We start from the raw sequence: 17,125 nt of genomic DNA, 5'->3' as shown, positions 1-17,125 counted from the left end.
GTTCTGACTAGACCTTCACAACCTGATCCAACTTCACCAAATGCATGCTCTGCATAGCAGAATGGATGAAAACCAACTGCCTGAAACTCAACTTGGACAAGACATAAGCGCTGATTTCTGGGAACAAGAACTCCCCCTGGGACTCCACCTGGTGGGCATCTGAGCTTGGTCCAACACCTATACATGAGATCGACGTTCTGTTCTTGACGGAAACGTGGCTTTCCTCACATTCGGAGTCAGATATGGTCTTAGCTACCCCACCGGGCTTTCTTATTCAGTCCCTACCTCGTCCCTCAGGTAGGGGTGGTGGTGTTGCCATCATTCATCGGGATTATCTACCCTGCAAAACCAACGATGCGCAAGTCCTTGATTCTGAAAGCCTCCAGTTCACAATCAAGTTGGACCCGACTAACTCACTTACAGGCCTCTTAGTGTATCGCCCTCCCGGTCATCCAGGTCCCTTTTCCAGTGCTCTCCTGGATACGGTAGCATCACAGGCCCACTCCATCACCAACTTCATGATACTAGGAGACCTGAATATTCATTTTGATGACCCTTTAGATACAGGGGCAGTCGACCTGATTACAGACCTGGCGGCTTTCGACCTCCACCTCTTAAACTCCGGAGCTACACATAACAAAGGTCACTTGCTGGACCCGGTGTTCACGAGCACCCCCACCATGCAAGCTAGCGAGTCCCTCCCCCTCCCTTGGACGGACCATTTTTTAGTCCCCTTCCAACTACCAGGAGCTTTCAGGAAACCTCAAAAACCTCCCACTTACACCAGGGACAGGGCTTGGTCCAAGCTCCCCACAGAAGACTGGGCCAGGACCCTAAATTCAACTACCCCTGCTTACTCAGAAGATCCGGCTATCGCTGATAGTAAATTTAGAGAGTGGATTGCTACTTCCCTGGACTCCGTACTCCCACTTAGAACCCGGGAGGATAAAAATGGGAAACCAGGATCCGCCCCGTGGTACACCCCGGAACTTCGGATGCTACGCAAAAATTGCAAGAGAGCCGAGCGGCTATGGAGAAAAGACTGGCAGCACGCCTGCAAGGAAGCTTACCAGTACTCAGTTAGAATATACAAATCTGCCCTTAAGCGCTCCAAAGCTTCCCATTACGATACTCGGATAAAAGAATCCATCAAATCAGCAAGGGAATCTTTCCTTATCGTAAAAGAGCTTTTGAAAATACCAACCACTCCATCCTCCAACACCCCCCCTGTAGACCGAAGCAACGAACTAGCTACCTATTTTAATGACAAAATCGCCCGTATCTTAGCATCCCTTCCCCCTCCCTGTTTCTCAAGCCACATGGACAATGAATCACCCATCAGCCAGACAGGAAGTAGCATGCGCCCCCAACTAGCGACATTCAGGACAGTAACCTGTAACGAGGTAGATGTAACCATTGCCAAAATGAAAAGCGGATCACCTCTGGACCCCGCACCTATTAGATTTCTCAAAACCGTAGCCCCCGTCATCGTTCCTACGATCACAGAGCTTATTAACAGCTCGCTTGCCCAAGGATCTGTTCCCGCTAGCTGGAAGAGCGCAGTGGTTAAAGCACTCCTAAAAAAACCCCAGCTGGACCCAGCAGATATGGCAAATTACCGGCCAATTTCACTCCTCCCTGGCATTAGCAAGGTAGCCGAGAAATTGGTCAATGGACAACTGTCACACTTTCTCGAGGTAAACAACATCTTACGGCAATCCCAAACTGGGTTTCACCCGGGCCATGGCACAGATACCGCCCTTCTTGCCGTCATCGAGGAGGCAAGGTGCATTTTGGATTCAGGAGGGTCAGTGGCAGTGATCCTCCTGGATCTTAGTGCAGCCTTCGACACAGTTAACCATCGTGTCCTTCTCCATCGGTTGGCGGCAGCTGGGCTCACTGGGACGGCGCTCAGGTGGATAGAGTCCTTCCTTGCTGGGCGCTTGTTCCAGGTTTGGGATGGCAATCACCATTCGACCACCATCCCCCTCACGAGCGGGGTTCCCCAGGGGTCATCTCTAAGCCCTACGCTTTTTAATGCCTATATGGCCCCCCTCGAAGATGTGGTGACAACCTTCGGGATTAAAATAGTGAGTTATGCTGATGACACACAGCTGGTCGTCTCCCTATCCCAACTGGACGACCACCCAGACAATCTGGCAAACTGCCTCACGGAAATCCACAGCTGGATGTGTGAATCATCACTCAAATTAAACAGGTCAAAGACCGAAGTTATGCTCATGGGAAAGCAATGGGTGACTATCCCCCCATCGGTCTGGCCAGACGTGTTCGGGGAAATTCCCACCCCGAAACAAGAAATTAAGACCCTAGGAGTCTGGCTAGAACCTGAGCTCTCAATGAAAACGCAAGCGACCAAAACAGCAGGTACCTGTTTTGGGCTTATGCGCACCACCCGCAGGATTCTTCCCTTACTCCCGCCCGCATCCAGAAAACTCCTAGTCCAAGGGCTAATACTGGCACGGTTGGACTACAGCAACATGGTTTATCTGGGAGCCCCAGAGGCCACCATGGCTAAACTGCAACGAACACAGAATGCAGCAGCCCGACTACTTATGAACCTTCCCTCCAGAGTGTCAGCTAAACCAGCCATCAAGGCCCTGCACTGGCTACCAGTGCGCCAAAGGGTGGAATTCAAATCCATGTGCACTGCATACAAACTGATTAATGGAGTTGGCCCTACGATCCTCAGTGACCTGGTAACTCCTCATAAAGCCCCCAGATGCCTTCGGTCTGAGAATGAGCATCTGGCCAACATCCCCAAATACAAAAAGACACGTACTGGAGGCCGACGCTTCTCCGTGAAGGCTTCTACCGGATGGAACTCCCTCCCCCGCACCCTCAGGCTGGAACCCAGTTATCTGATCTTTAGAAAAAAATTGAAAACACTCCTATTCCCTAAATAAAGTCCCCTCCCCTCTCTTCCCTCTCCTCTGGATAATACAATCTTTATAGCGCGGGGATGCCTTCGGGTCACCAGGCGCTCTACAAATCGTTAAATAATAATAATAAATAATACCCACTAACCATGCAAGAAACCTGGGAATCATCGTAGATGACAAATTCAATATGGCTTCACAGGTGAACGCTGTCAGTTCCTCCTGCTTCCATATACTACGCATCCTCAGAAAAATCTTCAAATGGATCTCAATGAGCACCTGGGGCCATATTACATAAGTGCCCCGGGGGTGGAATGGTTGTTTGTGCCTGCTTTGTGCGCTGCCGGGGCACTTTGGTATTACTGAAGGGCCAACAGACGCTTGGGCGTCCCCTTCTGTAATACCGATAGCACTGGTGCAATAAAGCACCAACACTCTCATCATTGGGCGTTGCCTCATTGCATAGGGCATGGCCCATGCAAATGAGGGAATCCCTTGCCTCTGCACCCGTGCGGTATTGCAGATGTGGGCCAGGCAAGAGGCAAAGAATCTGTCACGAGGTGCACTGACAGTGTGCCACATAAAAGGTGGCACATTGTCAGTGCGCCCCCTGATGTCAGCCCTCTGAAGGGGGAAAAGAGGACCCTATGGATGTACCAAACATCCCCTTACAGGTGGGTGCAGTCTCTCACTGCACCTGTGTGCCAGGGGATCTCTAATTCCCGTTAAAAGAGCAGGTGGGTTGCTCCTTGCACAGTGAAACATCGAGCGACCTCAAAGCAGCTGTTCTGTTTTTCACATGAATTTCGCGGCTGCCATGGGGCAGCGCATTCATCCTAATAGGACGCATTTTCCTTGTTCGCGTCGGGTGCAACTTTTAAAAGGTGCACCCCGTGCAAACAAGGAAAATGTGTGTAGGTGTGACACTGCCCCAGGTGTATTGTCACTCAAGCCCTAGTCACTAGTGGACTAGATTATGATGACAGTCTATGCCGGAATCTTTGACCTCCTCTTCCGACTTCAGATGATGCTGTACTCGGCAGCCAGACTAATCCTGGACCTCCCACTTCTCACACACATCACGCCGCACCTCAAGAGATCTCCCCTGGCTGACAATACACAAATGCTGCCAATTCAAACGTCTCGTTCATGCATACACAGCTATCCACAACATAAGACCAACATATCTGAACTACTGCCTTCACCTCCACCAACCCACCAGACTCCTACGCTCAGCGTCACTCTCCCTCGCACACACCCCAGATTCAAAAAAGCAGAACGGGCAGCCTAGCCTTCTCCTTCATCCCACCAAAAACATGGAAAGACCTGCCGTCACACATCAGGGACTCCTCTGCGCTCCCTGAATTCCGCAAGAGGCTGAAGACCTGGTTCTTCAACTAGCCCCCCGCAGATGACCTACACACCTGCTCCACCGCCTGGATACCCTTCTGGTGATACGTTGCACTCTACAGATCCAAATAAAATAACATAACAGTCCATTCTGTTTACTCAATGGAATGATCAGTTAAGCCCCGGAACGTTCTAATCACTTCCTCAACTAAACAAAACCAACATTAGTGTTAATTATTTTCTTCTCTGAATCTATGAGGAACATATTTAACACAGCCTCCAGCCCCCTATGGCATTTCCATTTAGTGAACCATTGCTTGATTAGCAGTGCCAAATTTGATGTGTCACAATTTTTCATTTCACATTTTCTCAAATATTACTAAGTTACTATCAGGCTATGTTCTTACCTACTTTGCAGGGAAGCATAAATTAGATAGGGTAGGAAGACTTTGAAATGCTGTCAGTAACATATTGTCCAATCAAAGGTACTAGAAAGGAGACAATTCTCAAGAAGGAAGTAACAGCCAGTGGCGAATTTTAGTAACAATTAGGTACCAGCATTGGTCGCATTGTTATACACAGGACCCCAATCTGATTGAAAGTGTGTTTTGCATAATTACAACTGAAAAACATTGAAAGAGATGAGTAGCGCATTAAGGCTTTTCCAATAAAGATATGGAAGAGATGCAGTGTTAATTTAAATTGAAAAACCTTAATATTATTTTATGGGGTGGGGGGCGGAAAGATTCATATCAGTAAAAAAGAAGGTAACATTCCTGTTGCAATAATGTCCATATAAAGATTCTTGGATAACAATATCTTATACACCACTTTTATTTCATTTCTTTATAAAAATTGGAAAGAGGTACAGTCCTTAATCGTGAACATAGTATATTAAATTTGACTACTCAAAAATGAGATTAAGGACTGGTATTATGGCCTTTGAGCGTAATTGAAGAATTGCATTATTGTATTTATGTAACAATAGGAATAAAGAAACTTGTAATGAATCTAATGGAAAGCCCACTTTCCTTTCCCCCCAAAAAATGAAATAAAAGTGTTTTTTGCATTTGTAAGCCACAGTTGTTACTGGCTGTGTGGGTTGAAGCAGTGCTGGCCCGCGCTATCAGTTAACCCTGAACCATTTATGTAAAGTGATTTTGTTCATTTCATAAAAAATACGAAATCTTTTGGCTAAACACAGACCTAGCTGCAGAGCACCATGGAATAACATGTAAATTGCTGAGGTTTGGTGAAAAGAGGAGTCATTACTACAATATCATGAGTGTAAATGGCAACATATGGGATTACCATATATGTTAAGGTATGTAATGAGAGTTGAAGAGCTAAGAAATGCCGTTTTGCTCCCTGGGGCCTCCGAGTTTATGCATGTAAAACCGATGAAGCGTGATACTCGGGGCCATTCCAGGGTGTAGGGGGAAGATATAGCCACTGATGCGTAAAGCAATAATCTGTAATGTGTTTTCCATTGGAACCTTTAGATGAAAGACCATTAGCAAATAATAGAGCGTTATTACGTAGGTGTTTTGGAAAGGGATTGCATTTAAGACTTTACTTAGTGAACATTATGTAAAGCAAGATATCGATGAAAGTAGCTTTAAAGAAAGAAGCCAAGGTGGCGGCCACTCAGCAAAGGCTCTGTGAAATCTTGATGAATAATAAAAAAAAAAAAATCACAGATCTCTTCGGCTAAACTCTATACCCCCTAAAATAATTTGTTTTGGGAGTCATGCAGATTTGATTTTTTTGATTTTCTCTTTGTTTTTGGCCAAAGGAGATTGTTGTCCACTGACCTCACCCCTCTTTTCTTACTCCTTCCCTATACTGTGCCTATCTCCCGTCTTGTTCCCCCTCGTTTTCCCTTCTTTTTTTATACAGGGTGACCTCACTACTTCGTACCATCTCGCCACGTCCCCCTATTTCCTCGATGGTGCCTCTCTCTTGCTTGCTTCACCCCTGTGTTTATTAACTCATTTTTTAAATTGTTTGAAATTATAATGTATTTCCTCCTGTTACTCCCTCTCATCCACTGGCTACATCATCATCCTACAGTCCTCTGCTTCTACTTCCTTCCTTTTTTTCCTCTGTTCCTTTCTCCTCCTTTCTGCCTTGCGTTCCTGTTCCTTCTTCAAGCAGGGGCTGCAGTAGAAATAAAGACAAGAGTTCAGCCTGTATTTCCCTCTGCTGAATTATTACATCACCACCAGAAAAAATTATATATTCTGGCCCTCATTACAAGGTACAAATACCACCTATTCTGAGTTTTTAACTTCAAAACGAGGCCTACGATGGGGAATCGTTATTTACTACACCGAATTCTGCATGTTTTGCCATTTATGTACTTTTTTCCTGATACATTTAAGCAAGTTTGATCTGTCAGAATGTATTGTGTGAAATCTGCGAGGATGTGATGATTATCACCCGACTCATAATTACGATCATTGTGCAAACAAAAGTTTGCACAGGGTTAAGAAGGTAGCCCTGAGCTTGTGATGGGAACCTGGGGAGGGTACTGAGAAGAGGGGAAGACGCAACCACCAAGAAGACACAACTGTCACAAAGTAACGAAGGGTCTGTGAGCGCCACCTAGAAGCAAGGTTAGAGCAACTTTCAGGCAGACGCAGAGTCCAATAACCACTAGATAATTAAGAAACTATAGAGGCCAAGTGGTGTAGGTACAGCTCTCACTTTGTGACGACTTTATGTTGATGGAAGAGCAGTGACAAACTGCAACTGGATTAAGTAAATCTGTATTCTCTACTTCCCTCCTACCCACTTCAGTGTCTATGGAGTGTGCACACTATGACGGGCAGCTTATATTGTCTGAAATGTTTACACTGGGTCGACGTCAGAGCTCCAATACACCTTTATGATTTTTTGCTTGACGTTGTAATACTTGAGGAAACAGACTACACACTAACTGTGTAGTGTTTTTAATTACTACAGATCTCAGAGTTCTGCTTTTTCCAGCCCCAGAATCGAAACATTTTTAATACATCTACCTAACCTATTCAGCGCCGGAACACCTCTGTCCGAGGTAGCTGTTCGTGCTTTACAAATGTTGCTATTATTATTATTATTGCTGCTTATGAAAGTATTACAGACAGTCACATTTATTGGTCCTTAAGCTTGCAGGTCTGTTTGCTCCTGTCTAGTTATTGCATCACCCCTGGCATGACGTCAGTCCAGCTCCACCTGCCACTTCTTGCATTACTGGAGAAACCAGGTGACTCTACGAGTATGCTCCATTGTCCCTTCTCGCTGCACATGTGAAGCGTGCGAGTCGCTTCAGCAGCTTCAGGTGATTCTACGAGCATGCTCCATTGTCCCTTCTTGCTGCACACGTGAAGCGTTGCGAGTCGGTTCAGCAGCTCCAGGTGACTCTACGAGCATGCTCCATTGTCCCTTCTCGCTGCACACATGAAGCTTCGTGAGTCACTTCATCAGCTCCAGGTGACTTTAGGAGCATGCTCCATTGTCACTTCTTGCTCCACACATGAAGAGTGCGAGTCGCTTCAGCAGCTCCAGGTGACTCTACTGGCATGCTCCATTGTCCCTTCTCACTGCACACATGAAGCTGCGCGAGTTGCTTCAGCAGCTCCAGGTGACTACGAGCATGCGCAGACTTCCCTTCTCACTCACTTGAAGCTTTGTGAGTCGCTTCAGCAGCTCAAGGTGACTCTACGAGTATGCTCCATTGTCACTTCTCACTGCACTCGTGAAGCTTTGTGAGTCGCTTCGGCGGCTTCAGTTGACTCTACGAGCATGCTCCATTGTCCCTTCTCGCTGCACATGTGAAGGTTGGAGAGTCGCTTCAGCAGCTCCAGGTGACTCTAGGAGCATGCTCCATTGTCCCTTCTCACTGCACTCGTGAAGCTTTGTGAGTCGCTTCAGCCGCTTCAGTTGACTCTACGAGCATGCTCCATTGTCACTTCTTGCTGCACACATGAAGAGTGCGAGTCGCTTCAGCAGCTCGAGGTGACTCTACGAGCATGCTCCATTGTCCCTTCTCACTGCACACATGAAGCTTTGCGAGTTGCTTCTGCAGCTCTAGGTGACTACGAGCATGCACGGACTTCCCTTCTCACTCACTTGAAGCTTTGAGAGTCGCTTCAGCAGCTCCAGGTGACTCTACTGGCATGCTCCATTGTCCGTTCTCGCTGCACACGTGAAGCGTGGCGAGTCGCTTCCGCAGCTCCGGCTGACTATGAGCATGCGCGGACTTCCTTTCTCACTCACTTGAAGCTTTGTGAGTTGCTTCAGCAGCTCCAGGTGACTCATCTAACATGCTCCATTGTCCCTTCTCGCTGCACACATGAAGAGTGGTGAGTGGCTTCAGCAGCCCCAGGTGACTCTACGAGCATGCTCCATTGTCCCTTCTTGCTGCACATTTGAAGCGTGCAAGTCGCTTCAGCAGCTACAGGTGACTCTACGAGCATGCTTCATTGTCCCTTCTCGCTGCACACGTGAAGCTTGGTGAGTCGCTTCAGAAGCTCCAGGTGACTCCATGAGCATGCTCCATTGTCCCCTCTCACTGCACTCGTGAAGCTTTGTGAGTCGCTTCAGCAGCTCCAGGTGACTCTACAAGCATGCTCCATTGTCCCTTCTCGCTGCACACGTGAAGCGTGGAGAGTCGCTTCAGCAGCTCCAGGAAACTATACGAGCATCCTCTATTGTCCCTTCTCACTGCACAGACAAAGCTTTGTGAGTTGCTTCTGCAGCTCCAGGTGACTACGAGCATGCGCGGACTTCCCTTCTCACTCACTTGAAGCTTTGTGAGTCACTTCAGCAGCTCCAGGTGACTCTACGAGCATGCTCCATTGTCCCTTCTTGCTTCACACCTGAAGCGTGGCAAGTCGCTTCAGCAGCTCCAGGTGACTCTACGAGCATGCTCCATTGTCCCTTCTTGCTTCACACCTGAAGCGTGGCAAGTCGCTTCAGCAGCTCCAGGTGACTACGAGCATTCGCGGACTTCCCTTCTTACTCACTTGAAGCTTTGTGAGTCGCTTCAGCAGCTCCAGGTGACACATCTAGCATGCTCCATTGTCCCTTATCGCTGCACACATAAGAGTGGTGAGTGGCTTCAGCAGCTCTACTGAAGAAAACCAGGTGACTCTACGAGCATGCTCCATTGTCCCTTACCGCTGCACACATAAAAAGTGGTGAGTGGCTTCAGGAGCTTTACTGAGGAAAACAGGCGACTCTACGAGCATGCTCCATTATCCCTTCTCGCTGCACATGTGAAGCGTGCAAGTCGCTTCAGCAGCTCCATGCGACTCTACGAGCATGCTCCATTGTCCCTTCTCGCTGCACACATGAAGTGTTGTGAGTCGCTTCAGCAGCTCTCTCCTGATTGCTGAACTTTAGAGCCCAGGAATTCCCTCATTCTCCTTGGTGCTTCCAGGTGAGGTGAGAAACACCTCCGCCTGTCTGCATGCTAGCTCACATGGTGGGTCTGCAGGACTGAGAGGTCATCGTTCAGTGGTGGCAAGTGCAAAACAAACTGGCCTGGCTATAATGTGCTAACTCATACAAATGCAGGCATGTACACATCCTGTTAGTGCATCAGTATATTAAATCTGGACCTATTAGCTATTTCAGTCATTGTCTGAAGTATAGAGGCTGACAGTGTTTATTTTCTAAAATATGTTTTTATTTTTAGATTTGTGATATCATTTCGAAGTGGGAGCAGGCTTCTAAAGAACAGCAGCCTGGTAAATGCGAAGGCACAAAGACTGTGCGCCTCACATATAAGAACAGGTATGTGAAGCTCGATATAGGTACTAAAATACACATTTCCATTATGTTGTCAAAATAGATTTGTTTAGAACAGAAAATATATCCATGGTCAAAAATTTCAAAATTCAAGATCCTTTTTAAAAAAATGTTAAAACAAGCAAGACCGGTTTGTAGAGCTGGCAAAGCAAGTCTCAAAGCCTAAGTATGTTTAAAAAGCATCAAGGATTTGATATAGTTTCTAATCTCAAACAATTGTAATGCTATTTTTAGTGGGAAAAATGGGAAAAGCCAACCACTTAAATGTGCCATACCCATATATGGGTAAAATACATTATCCTTATTGTGTAGATGATCACGAGGAATGCTTCAATTATAGTTCAGATTGTTTTCATATACTATATTCACAGTAATACACACACATGAAGTTTTCTTCTCAAGAATTCCCCGTGGGGTCCCCTATGGTTCTAATCGTATTACCCCTAATGCATCTAATTTTCAAATGCAAGGATACTCTTTGGGCCTGTTTGATTTAGAGTGGGGATTGAAGATCAACATACGCGCAAGTGATATGTAAGTTGAATTCTGATATTATGAATGTGCATTTAACTTCCTAGCCTGAGCTCTCGGGGATATTAAAACCAAGTTGACATGTCCTTGTAATTGTCCCAAAAAAACACCTAAACTATCCCTTAAGAGCGTCATGATTTCTGTTCTTGAATACAATGCTGCTTTCCATTTGTCTATTCTTTTTTAACATATTTGTTTTCTTTATTGCAGGCTCTGCTTCTCCATGCAAGCTCGCGGAGAGACAGAGAGGGAAAAGTTGCTGTTAATGTATCAGACAAATGACCAAATAGTGAAAGGGCTGTTTCCGGTGAACAAGGACTTGGCATTGGAAATGGCAGCTCTCTTAGCCCAGGTACCTTACTACACCTCCAGCGCTAAACACCATTGGGGTTCGCCCTAAAACGTATTTGTTGTATGCATTTATTTGTAACTTTGTATAACGTGGATGTGGTGCTAGGGTATTAGAGAGCTATACAAAGTTAGTTCAATTATAGAAATACCCAATGAGGCTGTTCACATTGTCTGACAAAGGACTCACCTGTAAGGAATTCTCAAATGAAGCATTATGGGTGAATTGTATGGCTGAAAAAAAGGTGGAAATAAGAATACATAACATTTTCAGATGTAGAACAGAGTGTGGCAAGGTAGAACAAATGATCATTTGTGGTTGCGGGTGATAGTGTCATCCTTCAGGTTTAGATTTTACTCTGTGGTACTTGTTTACCATGTAGCGCAGTCATGTTGGGGCAAGGTTGTGGGGGCCAGTGACACAGGAGGCGCAACAGAGTGACACAGGAAACTACGGGCTGTGTCTGGGAGCCAGCCCTAAGTGGCTGCGCACCCCTTTATTTAATCCTTCTGCGTACAGCCATCTGGAGGGTGCAGCATAGGTGAATAGTGACGTCGAGGCCTGGTTTGTGGCCCTGAGAAGCTCTTGTTATGAGCACTGCTGCTGCTTTTGTTTTGTTACAGGGGAAGATATTGCAGCACTGCTGCAAAACTGGTACCCAGTGATAAAACTGGTCCGCACAGCCGTAAAACTGGCTCCCGCCCCTCCATCCCACTGGGTAAACGTCTGGTGCCAGCTACAGCCAGTCCGGCCCTGGCTACCTGGCTTCCTCCACATAGCAGCACACTGCTCCTGATGATCAGGCGTTTGGAGTCGCTTGGTGCCTCTCTGCCATCATCCTTGGCCCTGTGTGGTGCTGTGTGGGATATACCCTCAGAAAACGAAATAAGATTGTCTTGGGTCTTCTCTTCGCTCTACTCGATGTAAAGGGCCTTGTTAAGGGTCTACATGAAGCATTTCACATCTCCGTTGACCCTGTGGCCATTGTGATACAATATTCTGGTGTTTAATCCCTAGCTGACCCAGGTATTTGCTAAACCTAACTCCTAATCCTGATTTCTGTAGACAGTCCAACTGTAGCAAATTGTAGCAAATGTTTTGTCCAACAGAGGGCATACATTGTGAAAGAACACAAAGTGTTCAACCATAGAGAACTTAGAATGCCCTTTGATCAACACTATCAGTCATCCAGCCGAGAGATGCCGACTCAGGTAGGAGCCAAATCAGTCAGTTCCATGAACTTTTATGGTGTGAGTGGGAGACTACAGTACACCTCAGGGACCCATCTCCTTCGTGGTGAAGTGGAAGTAGGCTCTGGTATCTGCATCTTCATTGCAGAGGATTACTTCAATGATGCCTGCCAGCCTTAAGGGCTGCCGTCCTCCATATGCATAGATCTGAGTATGTGTCGAGGTTAGGGGGCTTGTGGCTTCAGATCGTGGTACAGCTTTAGATACATGATTTTGACTGATGCACCATTGCTAATCAGCACCTTTACCAGCATATATTTGATAGTCAATACACGGATGGACTGAGATCGACGACTGTCCAGGCCTGGTGGAACCTCTTAGTCGTCATATTTGTTCTGTTTTTCTTGCACCTTGGCCCTGGCGGTGGTTAGCAGATAGTTGTGTTCCAGAGTCAGTTGTTGCTGGGCAGAAGTGGTGAATTGCTTCACTACGTTTTTTTTTGTCCTCACTCGCCCCTCTGCATGCTCAAGCAAAAGGGTCAGCTCTGCTGCATCTGGAAGGGATCTTTCTTGATTGGGGAATAGTTGTCTTGTGTTTAGGGGTCCAAAACACAGTCTCTGCATGGAGTCATTGTATTGTGTTATGCCCTAGTCAGTTGTTGTGATGGAGCTCTCCTCTTTATGGTGCCTACCACCTCTTCCTTCACGCATACCCATATTTGATTGCCTAGGTATGCTGGGCCTCTTGTCAGCACCGCCTCCTTCTGCCCTGTGGTTCGACAGACCAAGGGGTGCGTATTCCTGGTTGGATCAGCATTAGGCATTATAGTATTGATGATCTACACCCTTGGATGAATGAGCCTCTGACTTCTTTCTGTTGATTGTTGTCAGTGCTGGTGTTGGCTAGTTCCCTTAGTTGGGCCTGAATATCGTCTGCCGTGTCTCTTTTCTTCTGCCAGGCTTGTTGAAGTTCGAATCTCTCATAGTCTGGTTTAAGCTATCGATCAAAATAGACATTCAATGTGGCTATCGCTGCATCATAGCCATGGTCAGCCCCTGCCCCCCGGAGGTTATCAAACAGCATGTATACCTCTTCTCCTGTGAAGTGCAGCCAAAGGGACCTCTTCACTCGTCCATCTGTCATTCTCTAATTGGGGCTGCTGCTGCTAGATCCACCAATTCACTAACAACAACACCGACATTCAGGCACATGTTACTAACCCTCCCTGTGGGGAGTCATGGGTGGCAGCAATTTATGCTACACTGGTGTAGGTTCAGCGTCATCAGCCATGCCTCCGTGCTCTTGGTTGCAATTACGTTTACTGCAGCTGGTCGTAAGTGTCTGTACTATCCTGAGGGAGGCTCTGTGACCATAGTGTGTCCCAAGGTGGTGTCCTGACAGTCTTCAGGCAGCTCACAGTCTTTTAGATCAGCTCTGATCTCTTTACACCTGTTGCAAGTGCAGTAGCAGCAGTCAACAACCCAGGGGCGTGCTCTATATATATTTGTGGTTGCCCTCACTGTGACTGAAATAGGTGCTGCAGAGATAAGATTCTGCATCTTCGGTCATCAGGTGAGGTGGCCCGCTGTGCTGGATGAAAGCCCAGGCTACTCCCCCTGGAAGCGAAGGCAGCATTAGGCTTCAACAGCCATTTCATGTGTCAAACAGCCTTAGGAATGGCAGGTGCAGGACGAGTAGTGGTGGTGATGGAGCACCACCCAGAAGGGATCCACTGCAGGTTCTGAACCTCATCACCCCTGTAAGGTGATGAGGCGAAACGATGCAGGAGGTGTCCAGGACACCGCTAGTTGCATCAAGGAGTGAGCCCAAAGCAGCAATGTTCCCCGTTATTTAACCCTTTGGCCTTGCCCGACCATCCAGGTGCATACATTGTAGGTGAATACTGACGTAGGGACCAGGTTGCTACCTACATCATGCATCTTGGGCGAACCCAATTGTAATAAAATTTAAAAGGAGTCTTTTCATTCCGTTTTGAAAGTGGCAGAGGCAAGATTTCCTCTGATGACCGGTGGTGTGGAGTTCCAAAGTTTGAGTGCATTCCCTGAATTTAAGTGTCTGCGTTTTAGGGGAGGGGTCGGAGGTTCCAGCAGAAGGCTGTCTAATATGAGTATTCCTGGTTTCCCATCTTATTCTTTAAATTTATGGACACGAAACTAGAGGATTCAGAGTGAAGGGCATTGTGATGGATGGAGACTATTTTAAGGGTGCTCCGTGCTTCGATCAGAAGCCAGTTTATTGATATGATTGTAGTGATGTGACCATGTCTCCTTGTTCCATAGACCTATCTAGCTGCTGCATGATGTGTTGATTGCATGAGGTGAAGGTGGATTTTTGGTGAACCAGACAATAAAGAGGTTCTGTAGCCTAACCTGGACAGAACCAGAGATTGAACTATTTGTTTTAGGGATTCTTCAGGTATGAAGAATTCTTATCTGGGGTTGTGCTTCTTTTGCCAAGGCATTTATCCATGACATAAGCTTGAGATTTTTGCCAAGTGTAAAGTGTAGTGACCTTTTGCATTCAATGAAGGATGGTTGACAATTGGGCCTGGGTGAAAAATGCCCAGGGTCGGACTGGTAACCAAAACCGGCCGTGGCTAAGTGCTCAGCTGGCCCCGGGCGGTGCGACCAAGCTATTTGCCAGGGCCGGTTTAGGTTGATTTTGTTACAGGGGCCGATACTGCAGCTATGCTGCAAAACTGACCCACACCCTGGCAGCCCACCGGGGTAATGCACGGTGCCGCTACGGCCAGTCCAGCCCAGGAAATGCTCTTCTTTCTATGTGTGAAAAAGCATATAGGATTCTGCCATTTCCTCATCCTCCTCCCAAGGATTTGAAAAAGGCAGGAGAATTGTTCTGCTAAACATTCTTTGCACAAGGAAAGCAAGGAACAAGGAATTTCGTTCTGCACTGTAAGGAGCCGGCCGTTTTAGTTAATGTAATCACAACTACTAGATGCATCTCTACAATAAAAGGAGACATTCCCAAAAGCATAAGGTTAAAATGCTCTTCAATGAAAGGTTCACAGAATGATATGTGATTTTCCTTGCTGCCCCCGATAAAGCAAAATGACCTCAAATTAAGTCTTAATGATCAGAAAATGGTGTGTTTTGTAATAGGTAGAGGAATGTTTTAGCAGATTGGTGATGTAAACGTTGTGGCCATAGTGAGATTGTCAAAGGCTTATGTACTGCTTAAAGGCAGCATCAAATTAACAAAACTTAATTTAAAGATGCTTCCATAAAATAATCACTGGTTAACTTCTGTACTATTTTTGGAATATTTGCATTGTGAATTGTAGGTGTGGGGCAACGAGCTACGGATCCACTTATTCTAGTGTTTCACCATAATATGTATGGTAAAATATATGTAGGAATAGGCGAGCATTTAAGTCGTATTCATTCCAAATTCTCTAGAATCAGAGATGCACCATGCAAGATTTTGAGGAAGTGCAGAATCTTTCTATTCCTCCAAACCGTCATGCAATCTTTATTTTTCCCCTTTCAGTTGTGTGCGGCCTAGGAACCCAGTTGTTTAAAAACAGCTATACAAGAGGGATTATGTGATGTCCGCTGCAATTATAATATAGTGTTAGATTAAATTATGATTTTTTTGTAGGCCAGTGTGATCTATTGTGCTAATTTACCCTCATCTTTTGTCCAACAGGTGGAAAATGGTGACTATGAACGACCATTCTCAGCTCCATCAGGCCAAGCCACAACACAATCCAAGTCTAATCAAACAGTAAAACAGATCTTGGAGAAGTTTTACCCACACATGTACAGGAATGGCTGTTCTGAAGAGCAATTGAGGTGAGAACATTTGTATTATCATAATTTGATAAACAAGCAGTGTTAATCATTGTTTACATGCTCAAGAAATCAGGAAGGAGTCCATCAACCATGAAGAGACAAACTCCCCTGCTTTAGTTAATTGATGTGGTCAGAGTACTTGTTTAGTATACATCTTCCTCTCAATTACATTTTAGTTTGTCAGTTCATGTTATAACCTCTATGTTGTTGATTCTTAGGCCTGTATTGCAAGTGGCCTTTTAATTCTGACTCAGGCAAAACTGGAGTTTCAGCTGGAATCGAAATTACAAGTGAATCAGATTTACATGTATTTTTGAGCACCCATCCAATGGCTCAGCAGCACATGAAATGTCGGGAAAAACACGCAGAACACGATATGTATTACTGCATCCTGAACATTATTCCCAATTTTGGGTCCATAACAATGCCTGACAATGATGTGGAAATCTGCCCCGTTAACGGCAATACCAGATTCAATATTACATTGGTGCATGTTATTTCCCATTTGTTGCACAACTGTTATTTGCACTTATTATGCACCACGATAGAGGATACTAAGTCCGATAAATACAACATAATACTACCTTCCAGTACACAGTCATGGATGGCTTGACCAATTTTAAACACTACCAAAAGATTTTTTTTTTCAAGTTCAAAATATGTTTATTGAGATAAAGGAATATGTTAATGCAGAGAGTACAGTAGCAATAAAATGAAAGAGTTGCACACAAAGTCATTCAATTTTTGAGGAATACAAAGGGTTATAAACAAAAGTAAGTCACTTATATCATGTGTAAAAGAGTAACAAAGTCATAGAAGAAACAAATCGGTAGGAAGAGAAACTTACAATCTTATCTAACATATACTTTACATATTATTATATGATTAACAATACATTATCAACATAAAGGAAGTCATGGAGGTTTAGTCACTTCTTGCTGTGGAGGGATGAGAGACAGAGAACGTCGAGCACTTATATCTATCGCCCATAAATCTAAACGCTTTGATGCCAAATGCAACGGGTATACAAATGTGGTGTAGAGCCTGTGATTATAACAGATAGCATACCACCATGCTTAAAATGACAACTTAGTGAAGTCTTTCCAGTTCTTGGTAATTTGTTGAAAGGCAACTACTAACAACAAGTCTATTATCTTTATATTAGAATCACATTGTTCT

At 45.5% G+C, this 17,125-nt stretch overlaps 1 protein-coding gene across 1 annotated transcript in view; it reads left to right on the top strand.

Annotated features, from left to right (window-relative positions):
• Positions 1–17,125, top strand: part of PLEKHH2 (pleckstrin homology, MyTH4 and FERM domain containing H2) — a 572,539-nt gene that overhangs the window by 465,177 nt on the left and 90,237 nt on the right. The window contains exons 24-26 of the mRNA XM_086927801.1: positions 9,931–10,028; positions 10,785–10,926; positions 15,801–15,946. Of these exons, the coding sequence (XP_086783927.1) occupies positions 9,931–10,028; positions 10,785–10,926; positions 15,801–15,946 (386 nt within the window). The remainder of the gene's footprint in view (positions 1–9,930; positions 10,029–10,784; positions 10,927–15,800; positions 15,947–17,125) is intronic.

This window comes from Lissotriton vulgaris, chromosome 6 (genome assembly GCF_964263255.1).
Source record: "Lissotriton vulgaris chromosome 6, aLisVul1.2, whole genome shotgun sequence".
NCBI lineage: Eukaryota > Metazoa > Chordata > Amphibia > Caudata > Salamandridae > Lissotriton > Lissotriton vulgaris.
Note: the sequence above shows the minus strand (reverse complement) of the source record. Positions and strands in the feature narration are given on the sequence as shown.